We start from the raw sequence: 19,587 nt of genomic DNA on the forward strand, positions 1-19,587 counted from the left end.
AGGTAAGCAGCTTTCATCATAGTCGTTTAAATCGAGTTTATTTGAGCTGCTTTTCTCCCACACAGTGCTGTGTTCAGTCATCTAAAAACCGCATAAAACGTCCAAGACTTTGTGAGTGGTTTTGCTGATTTCCTTGCGGAGGTTGTCTGTGTATGACCGTGTTCTTATCGTTGGGTATTTTAATATCCACGTATGTTGTCATGTATTGGACTTTTAAAAAAAGTGCAGTTAGTATCACACATGAACGCGGACACACACCGTGTATGTTGTTTTATCATATGGGTTGCCAGTTCTTAACCTAAACATTTGTGATGCAGTGTTTTCGGATCATGTCCCGGTGTTAGACGAGGTTGTTCTTGGCTGAACTACAGTTAAATCTGGCGCTGCTGCTCGACGTATCATTAACCCTTCCACTGCTGTACAGTTCTCAGCCGTTTACAGAGAAAACTGTCCTCCCAGAGTGTGTGTACAACAAGATTGAATAGCATACTAGAAACCAACAACAAGGTCCGTGGTTTGATGAACATTTATATAGTTGACATATTTATTTAGGCAGTGGACTTGGGTCCGGAAGATTTCTGGTTGTGAGCATGGCACCGTCTCCACACACTGCTCCCACTGTTCACTTTGGTGATGGGTTAAAAGCAGAGGTCACATTTGGTGGTGTCCAGTGGTGAGCTGTGTCACAATGACAAGGAGTTCACTTTACTTTACTTAACAAGTTGAGGCACAAAAGCTGTCTCCTTGACTAATAAGACCTGTAGTTGGTGCTAAAGGTCATCGATCCAGCAATCACTCTAGCTCCCCCTGTGCCTAACGATCCATCATTCCATTCCAGATTGTTTGCTTCAGTCCTGTATTGTGATAGGTACTGATACCACCTAAGAATATGCTAATATTAGAAATAAAAAAAAATGCTTGGACAAAAAAACATTGTGTGCGAATTGAGCCCATAAACGGAAAAAAACGACAAACAGGAAAAAATAAATGGGCTGAAGATTACATAAAGTAAGGTAAGGTAAGAAAAAGGTAAAACTCCTCCAACAGGGAAGGAACCTGGATATAAAAAATCGAGCTGAAAAAAAAACAGTGCTAAGAGTCCTCTAATTATGCCTTGAACTATAAAGTTGGACACCAAATGTAATCATGTTTAATAGCAAATGAGACAATTGGCTTTCATAAAAGAAAACATATTAATGAAAATAATATAGTTTTAATATCACAAAAGGTGTTGATGTTCCTGTAGCTCTTGATCAGTATTTCCAATCTTTTACTTTATATAAAATACAGATTTTCACTCAAACATGATTCGTCAAGTCTCATGTTGATGATTTGTCACTCAGTACTATTTCTTCAGTCTTAGCCTTGCAGGTGGCCCCGCATATCTTTGTCAAAGAAATCCTGCTAACATTCAACAGCTAGTCACAGTTATGTGGAGCTCCGAGACCCGCAGCAGTGAGACTGCGCCGCAGCAGCAGGTGAATGTGGTGTTCACCTGCTTCCCTCTGAGACCAGCTTGGCATTCATACGCTTACTTCCCGGCCACAGGCCTGACACTTGGACAGCTGACACTGTGTGTGTATATATATGTGTTCAGTGTGTGTGGGTGAGTGCGTGTGTGTGGGTAAGTTCTCCTCTCACACTACAACACAGCAGTTTGTTCACAGTCTGTTGTCATCTCCTAATTCACAGTGTCTGAATAGTGAGGACACCAGGGGTTGGATTCACCGAGGAGATTTTTTTTTATTATTGAGGCTGCTAAAGGGACAAATGTGAAAGACTGAACTCGAATAAGAGGATTTCTATATAAAGCTCCATGTTCTAGAGATTTCTGACTGCCTTTGTGCCTAAACATTCTCAATCATAAATATTCAAATATCAAAACTTTATATTTGAAATTGAAAATGAAGAAGTTGTTTTTATTTTTTCAAGGTGACAACAAAAGTAATGATCAATCATTAAATAAATAATAATTACACATTTCAATGCTAATGCTAACTACACAACAACAACAAGAACAACAACAGTAGTAAACCACAAAATGATTAATTCTTATTATGTTTTCTCCTTTGTTTTTCTCATTTCCACAGCACAATAAGATAGTTGACTCTCAACTAAAACTCAATAACAAATGTGCAAAAGCGTTAGTTATTGTTGATTATTCTGACTATACCTCCCTCTGCTGTCGAATAGCGTTAATCACATTTCAGAATTAATTTCGCTCAGTGACTATTGACTTGCTAAGAAGAGGTAAGAATATTGAGACCGTAAGATTGTATCCTAAAACAGTAGTCAAGATAAATTATAGCTTTTTATGCTTTAAACATTTATACTGAGAAGCACAATTATTTATTTTTTTCTGCCTTTTATTTGTTGCTGCTATAGTTTTCCCAGCAGAGGGCGCCATTTCACCGTAAGACAAGTGACAACCCTGGTTCAGTTTGTTTACATGTGCATGCTGTCGTATGAAAGAAGGGAAAACTGCAAAGTAACGTGCGATCTGTGCCGTACACTGTACAACCGTAATTGTTGATTGCATATAGAGAAGCAGCAGCAATAAATCCCTTTGTGAAAACTGAATTTGGAACCGAATTGGAGAAGCAGCAGCAATAAATCCCTTTGTAAAAAAAACTGAATTTGGAACCGAATTTAATTGAATTTGTAGTTGATTTAAATTTAGAAATGAATTTAGAGGCGTGTACATTTGAATTTCCTCGTGAAAGGAAGAGGGTTTTTATGTTACACTCATTAACATGGTTAAAGTGAATGTCAGGAAAGTACTATCACAAAAAAGTGGAAATAGGAGTGTCTCACTCTCTATCTGCACACACACACACACAGAGTGTGCCCATCCTGTCGCTTAAAGCGGTGTGAGCCAGGAACACCCCCTCTATGCTATGGCTGCCTGCTAGTATTTTGGTAATCGTCATCCTCCCTGACCTGCTGGCCCGATCCTGGCGCCAGAAGTCTCAGCGCTTCCCCTCCACCTCCCCGAACTGACTGACTATCCCCCCGACCCCATGGATAATTCAAACCAGCTGTTGCAAGGTGCCTGGGCTACTCCCACCGACTCCACATTGTACTCACACTTGCGTATTGTATGGCCTTGAGTTTGTACTATTGTTGGCTTTTTTTGGAAGCCTCTCCGTCTTAGCATGGGGTCTCGTAGCTGCATAAAATAAATCGAAGTCAATGGCATGCCTGGTTCCAATCAGCACTGTATCTGGTTTTGATGTTGCAATAAGGTACTGCACATTTACTGAGTGGGTTTGCTGTGGTTGTGAGTCAAACACTGTGATATGTACTTTCCTGCTCCTTCACAAGTTCAACTGACCTAATTCTCTCCCGTTCCTCCATCCGTTCACTCCTAATGAAGAGGAATGTGTGTCAGTGGGAAATAAAACCGACGGACAACGCCGACTGTTGTTGCGATGTACATCGGCAAAACCATCGTCTCATTAGAGTCACATGAAATGCATGTGTGTCCTCCATGATCAAGTGATACTGCAAAAGGGACAGGCAGTCCCTGCCAAGGAATGTTTGAGGAAAAGAAAAGTAGTGTTGCTGTGATTGGCCACAGATAATGTTTCTTATGAGCTGAATCTGTGCAGCAGCAGCAGCAGCAGCAGCAAAGTGCAGCTGTGTGCTTCGTCTTTTTGTGCACTCCAGTGTTATTGGTATCCCAGGGCCCTGTGTAAAGTAAGGTGCCTCTCTGTCTATGGTCTAACCACAGTGGGACTTTGGACTGAGTTGGAGGGGAACCCCAAGCTTTTGATCCCAACTCCCCGACCCCCAGTGCTGCTGGATGATGGCCCGTGAGTGAAGTGCATACATGTGTGTGTTTGACAGAGGTTTGGATTGTTTTTTCCATAGTGGTGCTAGTTGTAGATATGTGGTCGCTTTGTAGAACAGCAGTGGATGGTAGTCAGAGGGGGAGGGGGACTGGTACAAAGAGCTGTTCTGCTGCAACTTTGAAGGAAAATAGTTCATGCTGCATTGGGATTTCCTGCCTTTGCCCTGACTAGTTCCCTTCCTCCCTCGCCTTCTCTACCAGCTCTCTCTCCCAAACCTCACTGCAGTGTGGAAATACTGCAGTTCAACAGTCAGCCAAAGATTGGTAAGGCGACTGATTTTATAAACGGTTCTGGGAGAACCATAAAGCAAGGGATTTAGTGTCTGGTATTTCATGATTCACTTTTCTTTTAAATGTGTCTACTCATTTCTTTTAAAGCTGAGAGTGTCCAGGCTATAGAAACAGGACCAACAAACTCCCCCAGGGAGATTAGACACCATGATAAAGTTTCATACAAGTGAACTGCATTCTTACACATTAGTTGTAAAAGAATGTTCAGTTCTAAGAGTTATAGTCTTAGTTATATTTACAGATACTTTGAAGGTGTAGTCTGATTGGTGGATTTTTATCCAGTTGTCTTCACAAGTTACGTTTGTGGTTTTCAAAGCTGACAAATTGCATTGTTTTGTTTAAGCCTAGAACTAGTGATGGAGGTCATAGCTAGGCCACAGCTTCATACCTTCAGCCTCAATTCAACATGACTTTTAATATGTTCAGTGTCACAGTAGCGATTTTAAAGACGTTTGAAAAAACATATTAAAAGTCATCTGCTTCTCGTTGGCTTCTCTCCTCCAATGACAGCGTTACTTCCATCTCCTGTAGTGGTGCAAATGAATACAACATTGACTGAGTGTACAGTGTCCGCACGCCGTGTCCTACATGGACACGCAGCAGATCAGGACGTCATTTGATCTCTAATCATCCACATCTGGAATACACATTAGCTAGCTCTCACACTGGTTGGTGTCAATGGAAGCACACACACCACACCACAGCCGCCTGGGTTTGAGTCAGCAGGGACAGGTGTGTCACCATTTGGCTGCTTGGGGACGTATCGTATAGGTGTTAAGGACAGGCTGAATGGAATGATAAAGGGCTGTGGGCACAAAACCCAAACTCCCACAGGACTTTGATCTTAGGTGTCAGCAGCGCAGCTAGGAGGCATTTGTCACTCATTAGCAGTGAACTGAGAGGGTGCTGGCTAACAGTTTTTTGCCAGTGGTGTGCAGAGTAGTGAGACTGAAGTAAAAATGGCTGCTAACAAGTGGCTCCTGCTAATAAAGCCAGAGGGTGTCGTCAGGATGGGGGTTGGTGGGAGGTGTTGAGTACTGTGAAGAAGGAAAGAAATACCTGAGCGTGTGACAACAGTGCGACATCAAAGAAGTCATTGCAATGCTTCAATGGAAAAAATGACTTTGTATTTTTTTTCAAGGACTAAGATCTCTTAATTCTAAATTTTTATTTGTCTACTAAATGATTATCAAGGACTAAGATCTCTTAATTCTAAAGTTTTATTCATCTACTAAATTATTCTCTTTTATGGCCATGCAATATATTGTTGCCTTTGTGGTCTACAGCTGATTAATAATTTTAAATATTATCTTTGTTTGCTCTAAAGGGAGCAAAATTGATATAAATAGAGGCCAAGTGGCCAAAAAAAGCTGTCGGACGTAGGTGGACTGACCTGGAAGGGCCGGTGACCCAGTTTCACCCAGTCAACACATCCCCAACTTTTCAACATTCAGATTGACGTACTAGGTTTATTACAGTTACATCATCTCTTAAAATGTACTGGTCCATTTTTAGGGCCTGCCACCACTGATTGGAATCCTAGGTTAACTCGGTGCTGTACACACTTATGCTAAGCTGCTAGGACAGGAAGTAGGATAGACAATTTCATTGAAAGGCCTTGCTGCCAGCACACACTGTCTTGGGAGAGTGGGGAAATAGAAACCAGATGTTCGAGATCCACCATGAATATGTCAAAGCCCTCGCACTGTGCAGTTGTTCCAGGTCCTATTGGTGGACAGGCTCTTTTCTGCATTGTCATCAGTACTCTCTGAAATACTCCCTTCTTCCCCGTGGACATCTTACACACACATGGCAGCTACAAGTGTGGGAGCCTCAGAGAAACAGGCTTCTATGGATTTCATTTTCTTTTTTTTTTTTTTTTTTGTAACCCAAAGATTTTAGAACTCACCGCGTTCTTCATATTTCAGGGTAACTACCCATATCCTAAGGCTCCGTCGGGTGGCAGATCTCTCAGCACTCCTTTGTTAAGAGATGGCTTTCTCTAGCTTGAGAAAATAACAAGCTACAGAGTAATGACTTAACAAGCAACAGGATAATGGCTTCAACATGTGCAGCCCTGAGTGTGTGTGTATGTGTGCGCGTGCGTGCGTGTGCTTGCTCACACACACGCCGCGCGTGATTGTGTGTGTATTGTTGGGAGCCAACACAATAATCAAGTGTTTCTCTGTTTGGTCGGAGTTGTTTAACTGTTGGACTGCAGATGAATGGAGTGTTTTCCTGCAGGTCTGCAGCCTCTCAGCCATTTGGGGCATCAGCAGCTCCTGGTGCGTCACGCAGTGACAGTGTCAGCCTGTGGGGTGGATGGAGGTGGGAAAGCCGGGTGTTTTCTATCACAAGCAGCTGCTGCACGGCCTCCCACACTGAAGACCAGTGTGCAGTGTCTGTGAAGCAACTACAAGACTCCAGTTCCGGGAAAGCTAGAACATATCATGAAAATGCAATAAAAAAAAGGCAACGAACAAAGAGACGTTTTTTTTTTTTTAAACGATGCACTAGAATCTTAGAGCAGATCACAAAAATTAAATAACAAACAATTTTTCATTTACAAAAAAGTAAGACTCAAAAGTTTATAGAAGAAATATTTTGGGAGGTTCCTCAATATAATAATAAATAAATAATAAACAAACTTTTGTTTTACTACATTGGGCTTGGTCTGCAATTAAGTTGTAAACTGATTACACAATTAAGGCAAGGTTTAATAATTTGACTTTTTAGATCTGTTATAATACTTTAACCTCATCATTAACCTCTATATATTAAATCTTTTTTTATATCAATATTTAGTCTAACAAAAATGACCATCAGGCATATGTTTTTTTTAGGTAAACATTTTCACTTCTTAAGTCTTATATACTTACTTTAACCTCGTGGCTCTGTGTAAAAACTGTGTTTATATAAAACATGTTCTTCCTGCCTCCAGGGCCCTGATCACGTTGACCTTGTTTCTTTATATGCTTTGACTGTCCTGTTGTGATTTATGTGTTTTATGGATTCTTTTCACGTCGTTCTTTGGGCTGTTGCTGCTGAGGTGACAGTGTCCCTGTTTACTGTTTAGCAAAGTCGAGAGGAACATTTAGGCTTAAGTATCGGCTCGGACGTTGTTTTTCCGATGTTCGCTCCTGACAGTATCGGATCGTGCCTGGATAAAGATTTTACGTCCATCACACAATCAGAAATCAAACCCTAAAACGTTTTTGATTGATTGATAATTAAATTATATTTTATACAGTATGTCAGCCTTACAGGAAACTTGGTTTGGAAGGATATCTTGAGACATTATGCTCTTGCTTAACTACTTTCTTCTTAAGACCATAAAAGCCAATAATGACTTTTTTTTAACAACCTGCTATTTTACAAAAGTTAAAATTCTAAAGTCTTTTTAAATGTGTTTAATGTAAACATTTCTATTTGATGCTGTTCCTGGGAATTGATGAGTGTGTTATGGCTCATTTAGCATTCATCTTCCTGTAACTGAGATTCAGTCACTCATGGACATGATGTGACATGATGCAGGAGGCTGATGTACCTGTTGCACACACAGGCGTTTCAAATGTTAACCAACCAAAACAATAAAAAAAAAACTGATGAACTGGTGAGAAACAAGTCTACTTCCCAGCGCACCTTGTATGATGCTGTTTACACACAGTTAACACAGTGACATGTCCGGACAGGTGCACACAAATCTGCGTTACCTCTTTCATAACACTCCTATTGGAGCCTGAGGCAGCAGCTCAACGTTCCTGTGCACCCTGTCTGGGAAAATATGCCTGAGTGCATTCCACTGAGGCAAACAGGTGAAATCTTCTGCACTGTTAGAAACACCTCATATGATTTAAGCCACACGCCTTGATGCAAGGCAAGGATTCGTATGAGAAATCCATATGCCATTACAATGCCATTTACAAACATGGAGCCTTCAGCCCGACCCTCTGATTCTCCCTGGTTCTATGACCGACTCTAGCCAATAGTAGCCTTATCTGCTAGTAGAGTTAACCAAATGGTTCACCATTTGTGTTAGAAATGAAGGCCCTGAAGTGGGTAACTGAAACTAAGGAGCTAAGGATCATTGTTTCTCAAAGACTGGGTCACGACCCTCAGGTGGGTCGCAAGAGATTTCTTCTGGGTCGTCTCGCATCATGTTTCCCGGGAGTTTACGTATAATGTCTATTGACTTGGGTCACAAAGGTTTGTGGCTTTTAAAATACGGGTCCCCAGAAAAAAAGTTTGGGAAACACTGATCTAGACTATGGCAGAAGAGTAACTTAACCACTTGACCTCCAACTACTAAAGTATTCCTTTAAATGAATGTGTGTTTTTGTTATTTAAACATGGGCATAACGTTTTCCTGCTCACATACACAGGTACGCACACACTCTTTACTCTCATGCTGTATATGCAGAATGTTCCTGGTCTTGCCAAGGTGCCACTCAAGAATTTGGGAGTACTGATAGTTCAGAAATCTGGGTCAGGATACTCCTTGTGAACGACTTTCTTTTCCCTGTTTTAAGTTTTTTTGTTTTTTGTTTTTTTGTTTTTGTATCCTGTGACTGCTGTAATAATTTATGTTATTGCCAGTTAGGACAACCGGGGGGTGGGGGGTATGAGGGGGTGTGTGTGTGTGTGTGTGTGGGGGGGGACTCAGGCGCCATCCATTCTTCTACCTCTCCTTCACTGTGCTTCTCATTGGCATCAGGTCCTCAGCAACACATGTCTCTGATCAAGTCCAGCCTGCGTCATCAGTTAGTAAACTCCAGGCTTCAGGAAAACCAACAGAGAACACATTCATAGTCAGCGATCCTGTGACTGAGTGTGTGATTCATTACTCTTTAATATGCACCCCCACCCCCCTCCTCCACCCACCCAACCACTTCTCATCCAGTCTTGGGGCAACTGCACAGCCTGATCGAATCCATCATCATGCATCCTTGAGGTGTTGCTGGTGTTTTCCCCTTTGTTTTTCCTACTTCTTTAACACACACACAGAGCCTCTGGCCAGTTCACTGCTCTGCTGAGAATAATTAGCTCCGGATTCTCGTGATTACATCAGTACTGTGAACAAACTGTGTTGAGGACAAATAAGAGCAGAAAAGCGTCTTTATGGAATAACAACACCTACCAACGTAAAGCCAAGACATTGTAGTTGACACAGAAACTGAGTAAAGAGGTGCTCGGCCTCGAGGAGACACACTCTCACAGGTTCTAATCATGACTTAGGGAGTAAATGGAGAGCGGAGCGGTCTTCGAGGAATGCAGCTGAGGAGAAGTCGACGGCTTCACTGCTGTCGAAAACCTCATTTACTTTCTATTCCTGTAGAGCACGAGGACTGCCCTAATAAATAACACAGGGATGCAGGTCACACTTTTGATCAAGTGACTGCACAACGTTGATGTAATGGTGACTGACTGTGTCGCAAGTGTAAAAGTCTGTCTGGGGATTTGGCTACGTTTAAATGTTGGTATGTTCAAAGTGATCTTTAAGTAAAGATATAGTTTTGACCGAAGCCCTATTTTCAAAAAACACATTTGTTTACTTTAAGTTTATTTCAGCTGAAGAACAGGGGTATTTCTTCCAAGTAACATTCTGGAAGTTTCCCTTATTAGCAGGTTAATTGATAGCATGTTAAGTGCCATGTTAAGTTCTGCTAAATGCTAATTCATAGCATGGCCTCATCAACTCATCTTGATGTACCACTTGTTAGCCTTGTACTTTCATTTTGTGTCTTCAGATGGAGGGAAATTCAGAGTATTATAAGATTCAAAGGCAAGTCGTAAAGTTCTAAGACCGACTGAAAAAATATTTTTGTTGAAATACATTTCTCAAGATAATTAAAACTCAGACTTATTATAATTCTGAAAACTTTTCTGAATGGTGTTTCCATCTGACAGTTTTTTCTAGAGTTCTGGGACAGAGATTTTGTCTCACCGTGTCACAACCTGCTTTTTTGCCTCCATGCGGACTGTAGAGAAGTTCTTCTGGAATGTTCTTTCAGTTTAGGGGAAAATCCAAACCTGTTGCGAAATTTTTTAAAATAATTTTAAATGGTTTCAATTCAAGTTTGGTAAAATGTTTACTCTGATCAACTCATTTTAAATACCTGATCACATTTGATGAGGCTACAATGCTGGGAGGCCACTGGTAAATATAAATACTTTTATAAATGCTTTATATGCCATGTCATTTTAATGTTAATGACATTTTATATTGAAGTTTTGTAAATAATTGTAACCAGCCTGTACCAGGATTGTTGTAGCATTCATCACTGTCCGAGCTCACGGTAACATGTTGTATACTGAGGTGTTACCAAAGGATTAAAAAACCACCATAGCTTCACAATTTGCACACAACCAGTCTTTTTAAAGCTGCCACTAGGAAGTTTAAAAAAATTCCCACCCAACAAGCCAAGAAATGCAGTTAGTCTTCCATCACAGTTCACCAGACATTCTTGTGTGCTGACATCCGTCAATAAATCCTGTGTGCTGGAGTGGACTGGAGTGTGTGCCTCAGTGTAACTGGTGTACCAAAAATAAGCTAGGTTAGCAAGGTGCAGCTGGATAAATGGTGTTTTATATGTTATTTTGCCTAAGAACGTACAGCATTATCACAACACTGGATAAATGTCTGATCTGCCATATAATTAACTATAAAATATCTTATCTCTCCATTAGCCTCGAGCTTTGTTACATGAAAATGGCATAATATTTGATTATTTCTAGACTCATACTAACTTGCTAACTAATCTTTTTTTTATTTTAAAATAAACTGTTTTTTGTCACAGGCAGACAACATTTTGAGCACTGTTACAGATATATAAAATATACAAATATATTATAAATAATAATGTTATATATATATATATACTGTATATTCCTTGTGGCAACCCCTGAAAAAAATGGACAAAGTCGAAAGAAAAAGAAGGGTGTGAGTGAGTGTTGAATGGTTGTTGTGATCATTTCAAGAGGAATTACAAGTATTTCAGGGTCTTTTCTTTGTCTAATTTCTTACATTTGTCCTGGATAGTGGGATTATAGGAATAATATGGCTGGACCTTGGAGTCTTAAGATTGTCCTGCGAGAATTCTGTCTACGTCTTGTGTTTCATAAGTGTGGGATGAGTCCTGTTTATGAGATGCTGACAGCTCCTTCCTGTCTCCTGGGCCTTGAGACCAAACTGCTCTTCAGTTCCTGGCCACCCAGCTCCACCCCAGAGCTCCGGCTAAATGAGAAGCCATGGTCGGGACAGCTGACGAACGGTGGGGGTGAAAGGGTGGGGGTGGGGACGACACGGTGATGGAAGTGGTAAAGTGCGACCACAGAAACAGCATTGGATGTGTGCAGCTCCTCAACCCAGGCCTGCTTTTTTTGGACAAAGTGGGGCAATATAAACTCTCACTTCCTGTTGGCCTTGTCTCAGAGGGGGAGAGACGATACCTCTGTGAAAAAGGGGGAGAAAAAAAAAGGGCTGCTGAGATCTATGAAGTGACGGTTCACACATGCACACACACAAACACACACACACAAAAATAGAAATACTGCCGTAGGGGTAGGCAGATAGTGAGAGTGGGAGAGAGCGAGTGAGCGAGAGAGCGAGTGAGGAATACACAAACACAGTGGGGTTCAGGAATGTTAAACACATGCTTTATAGCATAAATAGCAGCCACTTTTGGTAAATTACAGTGAGAGCTCTGGCACTGTAAAGCACACAGCAGGAAGACAGTCTCAGATTTCAGATGCAGGCCTAACACTCTCCTCCAAGAACAGGAAGGAGAGCTTGTTGACTTGTTGTTTCTTTTCTGGAAGGCAGAAACAAGGTACATCAGCCTGTGTGTGTGTGTGTATGTGTGTGTGTGTGTGAACAGGATACATGTGTAATGTCATTGTTTCACAGGGGCCTGTATGTATGGCGTCCACACCCCACGTGTACAAGAATCCTTCACCATGTTTTTACATACTCATAAAACGGTGATTAAAAATCAAAACATTGTTCATGGATGAATATGAAGAAAAAACCACAGACCAGTTTAAAAGTATATATTAGTTGTAAATGACCTGTCCACTCAGGGAAGAGGACACCTTGTCCAATGAAAAACTTCATGATTTTAGTGCCCAACTTAGTGGTTTTGTGTTTGCCTATTGTAATGACCACTTCCTGTCGGAGGGTACGTTACTTCTGCCCCAGCGTTGTGGTTGTCTGACTTGACGGAGATGTGAAACGGTCCGATGTTCCTAAAATGCTTTTTGTTTTGTACATGAAGCCTCCTCCTGTACATCCCGTCCATCTGCCTATAATAAAACTGTAGTCGAACTGGCACAACTTTCGTGTTCATTTATTTTTTTCAGCTTTCGACCACGCCCGGAGAGCCCCCTGATCTCTACACTATCTTCCCCCATACCTACCTGCTTTGGCACGTAGATTTGTTTTTCCAAAATTAGGCTTAGACGTGTAGTAATCCCACCACTGCACATGTTTTCATTCCTTAACCTATTCATTCATAAAGGTCTCTCAGTCTATCTATTGTCTTATAACCAGCTGAGGAGGTGGTGCAGTTGTGTTCCATCTTCCTTCCTCTCTGTCTTCACCTCACAGGTCGCTCTAACTTCAGAGCTGACTCAGATCCTGACACAGCTGTCAGTGTTACGCTCGTCATTTGTTATTAATAAACTCTAACTCAGCAGGACCGTTTTCTTTATCTAACACCACATATAATGTAGTTCCTACAGTTGGACTCCAGGCATTCTAACAAGTTTTCTGACACCAGTCCTTTTTACCTGGGCTACATAGAAGCTAACAGTTCACATTAAGCTAACGTCATCAGGTTGAAGGTGTTTGACAGAAAACTGCAGCCAAATTCAAAATGGCTGAATAACTGAATATGAGATCAATAATTTCCGCCTGCCATTATATGTTACCAATGTTTGGCCAAAAGAAGAAGTAGATAAAGCAGAAGAAGAATGGGAGGAGCAGAGATTCAATAGTCACCTTCACCAGTGGACACACTGACTGACATCATGAAAACAGTCCTTAGCTAACCTCCAACAGCTGACATTTTATAGCCCCTTAATCCACCACAAGAGCATCCTGGGTAAAAGTCAAGAAAATTATATATTAAAGCAAAGAGAAACCGCAGCAGGGACTCTCTTATTGGAAGTACATCAGATAGTGTGTTTTCATTAGCGTTTGCTGAGAGACAGAAAGAGTTCTTCAGAACTTTTTGTCATAATTGTTGGAAACTACTTACAGATTGTTATTATTATTAATACAAATGGTCAGTTAGAAAACACAAGAAAAAAAGCTGGAATGTGAGTTAGTCCAGGAGTAGCTAAAAGCAAGCAGAAGAAGAACCAAAACAGCTAAACCTAGCTTAGGTATTAGCAAAAATTGCAAAGTAAGACAATGATGAATTAGCCTCCCAGAGTTATAACAAGTATCAGTGAGGTGATTGAAAACATTACTGGTCGACACTAGTCAAATAACGGTGCTTTTTCTGCACCAAAAATGTAAATAGCCTGTGTGTACATTCGCAGAGTTAGCTCAGGGTTAGCTCATTACAAAGAGATGAAACTATTACCTACTGAAAGTTAGGCAAAGTAGCAATTATAAGAAATATCAACAATTATTTATTTCAGGCTTTTTGTGGTGGCCACAGTAGTGGCTTTATGACAATTTGTCAAATATTTTTTTAAAAAGCTCCAGAAATGACAGAAAAGAAGTTAGCTTGAATATGGTTTAGCGTTAGAAGGGGTTGAAAAAGTTGTCCAGGAGTGAACTCCAGGCACAGTGAACACCACTGGCCATTCTGGGCAGTTGAGTAAGTTCTTTATGCTCGAGCAGTGGATGTGGCTGTTAGTGGTTTCTGAGCATATTTCCCTGACTCAGAAGAAAATGGGGAAGTGTGGCATGGAACAGCTTACCTCAGTGAGAGAAGAGGAGCCATGGGAACCTAACGCTCCAGTCATGACAGACTCTGACTCACTGTCTCGACAGAGGAAGAGGCGAATCTTATACTCTCTCTGAAGAGCGAGAGAGAGAGAGAAACGAGAACCCACGCATCTGTAGCTACTCCCTCGTCCTCCCACCGTCGTAAGACGAGCAGGATTGGGTTAAATGTTTACTGTGAATTGCCCATTAGAATGACTTTGAGTGTGAACGGTTGTTTGTCTCTCTACGTGGCCCTGTGATGGACTTCAGATCAACAGTTCTTAAAAGATTTTGATGCATTTTGACGCGACACATTTGCTGTGTATTGGTTGGCTACATAAAGCTATTGTTTCACCACATCACTAAAATGGAATTGTTGAACCTCTAATCATAACATGAACCATTTTCTAAGTAATTATTTAAAATAATACTTGAATAGTTTAACCACATTTTCCAAAAATCTCTGAGGGGGATTTTTAAAGTTGTGAAAGTCTGTTAGCATTAGACTCAACTCTACAGAGAGCACAAATGAATCAGTGTTCAATATGGGGATTTTTTTTTCCGGCAACACGTGCTGTCACACTCGTCTGGTCTTTTGTCCGTACGTGCAAACACCAGCTCCAGTTCACACTTCTTGCGGTGTTTGCACAGTGACAGTGACAAGTACGGTGGACGGCAGGTGGAAACTGGAAACAGGTGCTCTGGTTTGTTCCCGTCCATCACTCGGTGTGTTCACCTGCACATCTACAGTTCAGTCTCTCCACAGGTTGTCAAAGACAATTGTCCCAGTTAATGATCACACCGGGTTTTATAGCTAATGCAAATTCAAACAGTCATTTCAACTGTAGCCATATTTGAAGGTGTTAAAATACCAGGTGTTTTTGATTCCAGAATTAGTCTTGATATATACAGTATATGTTGTGCATTATAAATCAACCGAAAGCTCTGGATTAAACAGATTCTAAACTCCTTATTCAAACAGTGGTTGCTGAAAGTGGTGAGCACAGAGGCCACATAAAACCTGATCAGATTCCACAATCCCCTGATCAAACCTGACACATTGTCAATAACAAAGAAACCTCTTAATAAACATAAATTACTTTATTGAATGTAAAACCCATCAGGTACAATATACAAGAAATAAAAGTTAACACACAAGCAAAATGGTACAAATCGGAAATAACACATCGTCAGCACATTGCACTATAAAAACACTGCCGTAAAATATTCATAAAAGATAAGAATTCATCTTCGTATTGTCATTCTATAGGATTATGATCACATACAAGAGAACCACATCTTCATGGCGAAAAACTTGAAAGTAATTGGTCCCAGTTTTATCTTCAAACTGTTTGGTTCTAACTTCTAATAATACTGCAATAACTTATTCTTTTTTTAAAAAAAGAAGCCACAAATAGGTGAGGTAAGAAGGCACATTTTTGGTTTCAAAAACATCTAAAGCTGAAGACAGCAGGGACATGGTCCAGGCCCTTCCATGACGATGTCCAGACCTGATGTGATCATGACCTAGTTTTCCCAATGCACTGGACATGACACCATGGAATTTAATACGTTGAATAAAGTTATTGTTTGTGTTGCAGATGAGTAATTCTAAAGAGGTTGTAGTCACTGCACTGTTTTACTTTTGCCAGAGTTAACGGACTCTGAAAAACTGAGAGAAAGCAGAAAGTTCTTGGGAACAGCGACACAGTAATCCTGTTTTTTTTAATTAACACAAATATTTGTAACTTCCTTTCAGACTCGTGAGACTCATGTTGAACATAAAGTAATACTGAATCCTGCAGCGGGTGGATATAGGCTTGACACATTCCACACTCGTAAACAAAGGAAGAACTATTAATGAGGAAGACGTTTTTTTTTCTTCCATATTTGTGATCAAACACAAAGGATATAGACACATTAGTACGATGACTGTGTGGCTCTGAGACACTGGAATTACTGAAGGGACTTCACACAAAAAACAAAACAAATGGATTGCGACATTGCTGCCAGTGTGTCAGGCACCACGGGATCAAGTTTGTACAATTTCTGTTCATCATGTCTGAGGCTCAATTTTGTAACTCCTTGAAGTCCATATATATTTACAATAGAGGACAATCGACTATGGCTGAAGACAAAGGCTGAGTCACTGATTGTCCACATTAGCATTTACTTTTGTACTCGGTTTATTAGGCAGTGATTTACCTTCATTGAATAGCTATTGCATTCATTTAAAACCGTAGACTTTCAATGGGTTCAGTTACGCAACACATTAGCATTACATTCGATGTGAACACACCCGGACGACTAGTCTTGATTGTTGTCGTTTCCTGAATGCATTCCAATCCAAAGAAAAGTAAAATAGTACAAATCTAGACACTGACTATTTCTCTGAGTGACTACAATTTGAAGGCACATTCTCATTTCAATGATAAAATATGGCTTTGAATGGCAATAACACTGTAGTAACCTTGAGTGCATGTGCTTTGCGTCCTACGATAGTGTGGGACAACAAAAATAAAGCTTCTTTGGCGTAAAAACACACACACAGACAGACGTGGCGAAGGTACAGTCCTATATCTGAAACGTATCTGATCGTGGGTGTTAGGCATGTTTTCAAAACAGTCTTGAAGATACCGACGGGCCACAAACTCCTAACATGCCTTTTTAATGACATGGTTCCTCATTTTTCTGTTTCCTTAAGCAAACCAAGGGCAGTGGAAGTCACCTGCTATGAACTGGTGAAGGTCATGGCTTTAACACCTGTTAGCACCTCATCTATGTATGAGACAGTACTGGGGACAGTTGTGTTTGTGTTTGCTTTGGTGTGTGTGTGTGTTTGAGGCATACTGAGAGATTTAGTCCAGCCGCTCCCTTACCTCTCAACAGCTGTGTCTGGGTCTAAACACTAAATGGCCTGACACCGGCACAGAGACAGGATAAAGCACATCTTACCCTGATGTGTTCAGTATGTTTGGTCTTTGGCACAGGCAGAATCCAAGCCAGAGCAGAGAGCTCCTAAAGGGGTTGTCCAATGATCCGTTAGAGCTTTGGGTAAAAGCGTCCATATGTTGGTGAAGGCAAACTAATAACTATAGCTGACCCATACAATTTCAAACCAAAGGATTGGCACTGTGGGGCAGTACCACTGAAGGAAGACAAAGTAACTGCTCAACAGCTAGGTTTTTGGAAAATGGAAGAGGAAAAGTAAGAGTCTTGTAAAGTCACCTCCGCAGTCCTCGCCTGATCTCCTGAAGCAGGCCATTTCATGCTCTTTGCAGCCGTTTAGGTCGTATAGGTCATCAAACAGCTGGTCCAGTAAAGACCTCTTCTACTCCACCGCTAAGGACCCCAAACAGGTCCCTGTGTCTCTGTCTCAGACTGTGGGAGAGCAGCATCCTGAGGAGCTGTGCTTTTGCAGCAAAGACATGCGGCTGAAGGTGCGAGAGCAGATGCCACACTGATACTTTTTCACCTCAGCATGAGTCTGCAGGTGAGCCCGCAGGTTGGAGCGGTCAGCGAAGGCCCGGTTGCAGTGAGGGCAGGAAAAGGGACGCTCACCTAGACAGAGAAGAGTAAAGAAAAATTAATTTACAATTACAAAACATTTTTAAAGTTCTTCCAAGTTGCATTAAGATTTTACTTTTCCCTTCAATCCTAATGTAAAAGGCCAGTCGATTCATTTCTAGCTTTCTAGTTTGCACCAAAGTATAATCTTCACATGACTAATGAAGTCCTGAAAGTTTCTGGTACGTGGTAGTAGAAGTGCACCTTTCTTTACATTTAACTAACTAAACTCAGGGGAACACAACAATCCTTCCCACAATATTCGGCCCAGTTAAAAAAAGCCAAAAGGCGGCAACATGGCGTGTTTAAATGTCTTAAAGATGTTTGACCTCATTTAACCACACCAGACTTCTGAAGGTTCAGAACCTCTAGTTATCTTATCTCTGTGGTCTCAACACCTTCCTAGATCTCCAAATTTAAAATTTGTGGATCCTGAAAACCTATCATCAAGGAATTAATGTTGATGAATAATTAACCATCTTTCCAAAATATTTCCAGAACAGCATTCATTGGAGTGAGCCAGAGATATTTGTCTGCCCTACAGGAGGGCCAGGACACCAAGAGGATTAGCTTCAGTTTTAGCGTAGTCTTGGACTTCAGAAGTTGGCCACCGTGAGTTTGGTGTCCATTAAACAGTGTTTTGAGTAATCTAAGTTTCTCGATTTGACTTCTTTCAAACCCCTCAGGACTGTTATTATATAAATGACTAAGAACCACACAAATGACATAATTCATTGCTGCAAAATTGGCCAAGTGAAAATGCCTGTGTGGCCTTTCACTGGACCGGACTCCACCAGAACTTTTTTGATAAAAAACCCTTTCTGATGAGTCTTCACGTGACAACAGTCACACAGGAGCAATTCATTTACACTTCACACAGACAAATACACACTCTGTTGAGGAGATAATGAAGCAGCACATGACGAACTGGTGGTGTCGCAGTCTGATTGAATTAGAGCAAAATAAGATTAGCATGCTGACAAGTGGCTGCTTTATGCTACCCCTCGGCTCCTTTTGTCATTAATGCACCCCAGCTCTGCTGTTTGCCTTTGCAGCTCTGATAATTAGCTGACGAGCTATTGTTAGTGACACAATAAAAGCCCCACGTGTGATCAATGAGAGCAAAGTTTACAGAGAACTTCCCTCTGAGCGATCACGCCCTCTGATCAAGTGTGAGCCCATTACAACAGACACGCTGGTCGCACATTCACACGTCAAATGTTGAAGGCCAAGTCACGAATAAAGAGATTCAGGGACCTTGAATGATCAACATTACTAAGACATGGCTCCTTACATGCATCAACATTTAACCTGGTTGTTTTGATCAACTCTGCTAATCCTTCCCATTCACCTGATAATTCTATCAGTGGTCATAACAACAGAGTATCATTAAGTCAGGGACTTGACTAGAATGCATTTTAATTCTTCAAAAAATAAATAATAACATAAAATAATTCAATGTTTAGATGGAAATGGTGTCATCAGCTTCTTATTCCAGGATGGTTTAAAATGACCAAAGGTTCAATGGATCAGTAAGCAAATCAACAAAATATAATATTTTCATGTTTACACTAGTTATAGTTTTGGACTTAGTAGGAAGCAGAGCAGAAGTCTTTGGTGCGATTCGTTCCAGGGTGGCTAGCTTTGACAACATTGCCTTATTAGAGCAATGCACCCTCCATATTTTTAGAATTATAACAAAATTAGTTTTGATTTTAAGCTGTGGAAATGATGTTGAAATCTCACCTGTGTGTGTTCGGATGTGGCCACGCAGCAGCCACGGCCTGGAGAACGCCTTCCCACATGTGGTGCACACACAGGGCAGTGTGTGTGAGCGGATGTGCATCTTCAGAGCCCCCAAGCTGGTGTACTCTTTAGGGCAGTGTTTGCAGAGGAAGGCTGGCCTGGTTGACGATACTGACGATGATGATGACGCTGA

The 19,587-nt window shown here is 41.1% G+C and overlaps 1 protein-coding gene across 1 annotated transcript in view; it reads right to left on the bottom strand.

Annotated features, from left to right (window-relative positions):
- Positions 1-15,167: 15,167 nt before the first annotated feature.
- The window catches only part of snai1a (snail family zinc finger 1a), an 8,105-nt gene continuing 3,685 nt past the window's right edge, over positions 15,168-19,587 (bottom strand). Inside the window, exons 3-4 of the mRNA XM_017036997.2 lie at positions 19,395-19,587; positions 15,168-17,642 (exon numbers count right to left, since the gene is read on the bottom strand). Of these exons, the coding sequence (XP_016892486.1) occupies positions 17,458-17,642; positions 19,395-19,587 (378 nt within the window). The 3' untranslated portion in view covers positions 15,168-17,457. The remainder of the gene's footprint in view (positions 17,643-19,394) is intronic.

This window comes from Cynoglossus semilaevis, chromosome 11, assembly GCF_000523025.1.
Source record: "Cynoglossus semilaevis isolate Cse_v1.0 chromosome 11, Cse_v1.0, whole genome shotgun sequence".
Classification (NCBI taxonomy): domain Eukaryota; kingdom Metazoa; phylum Chordata; class Actinopteri; order Pleuronectiformes; family Cynoglossidae; genus Cynoglossus; species Cynoglossus semilaevis.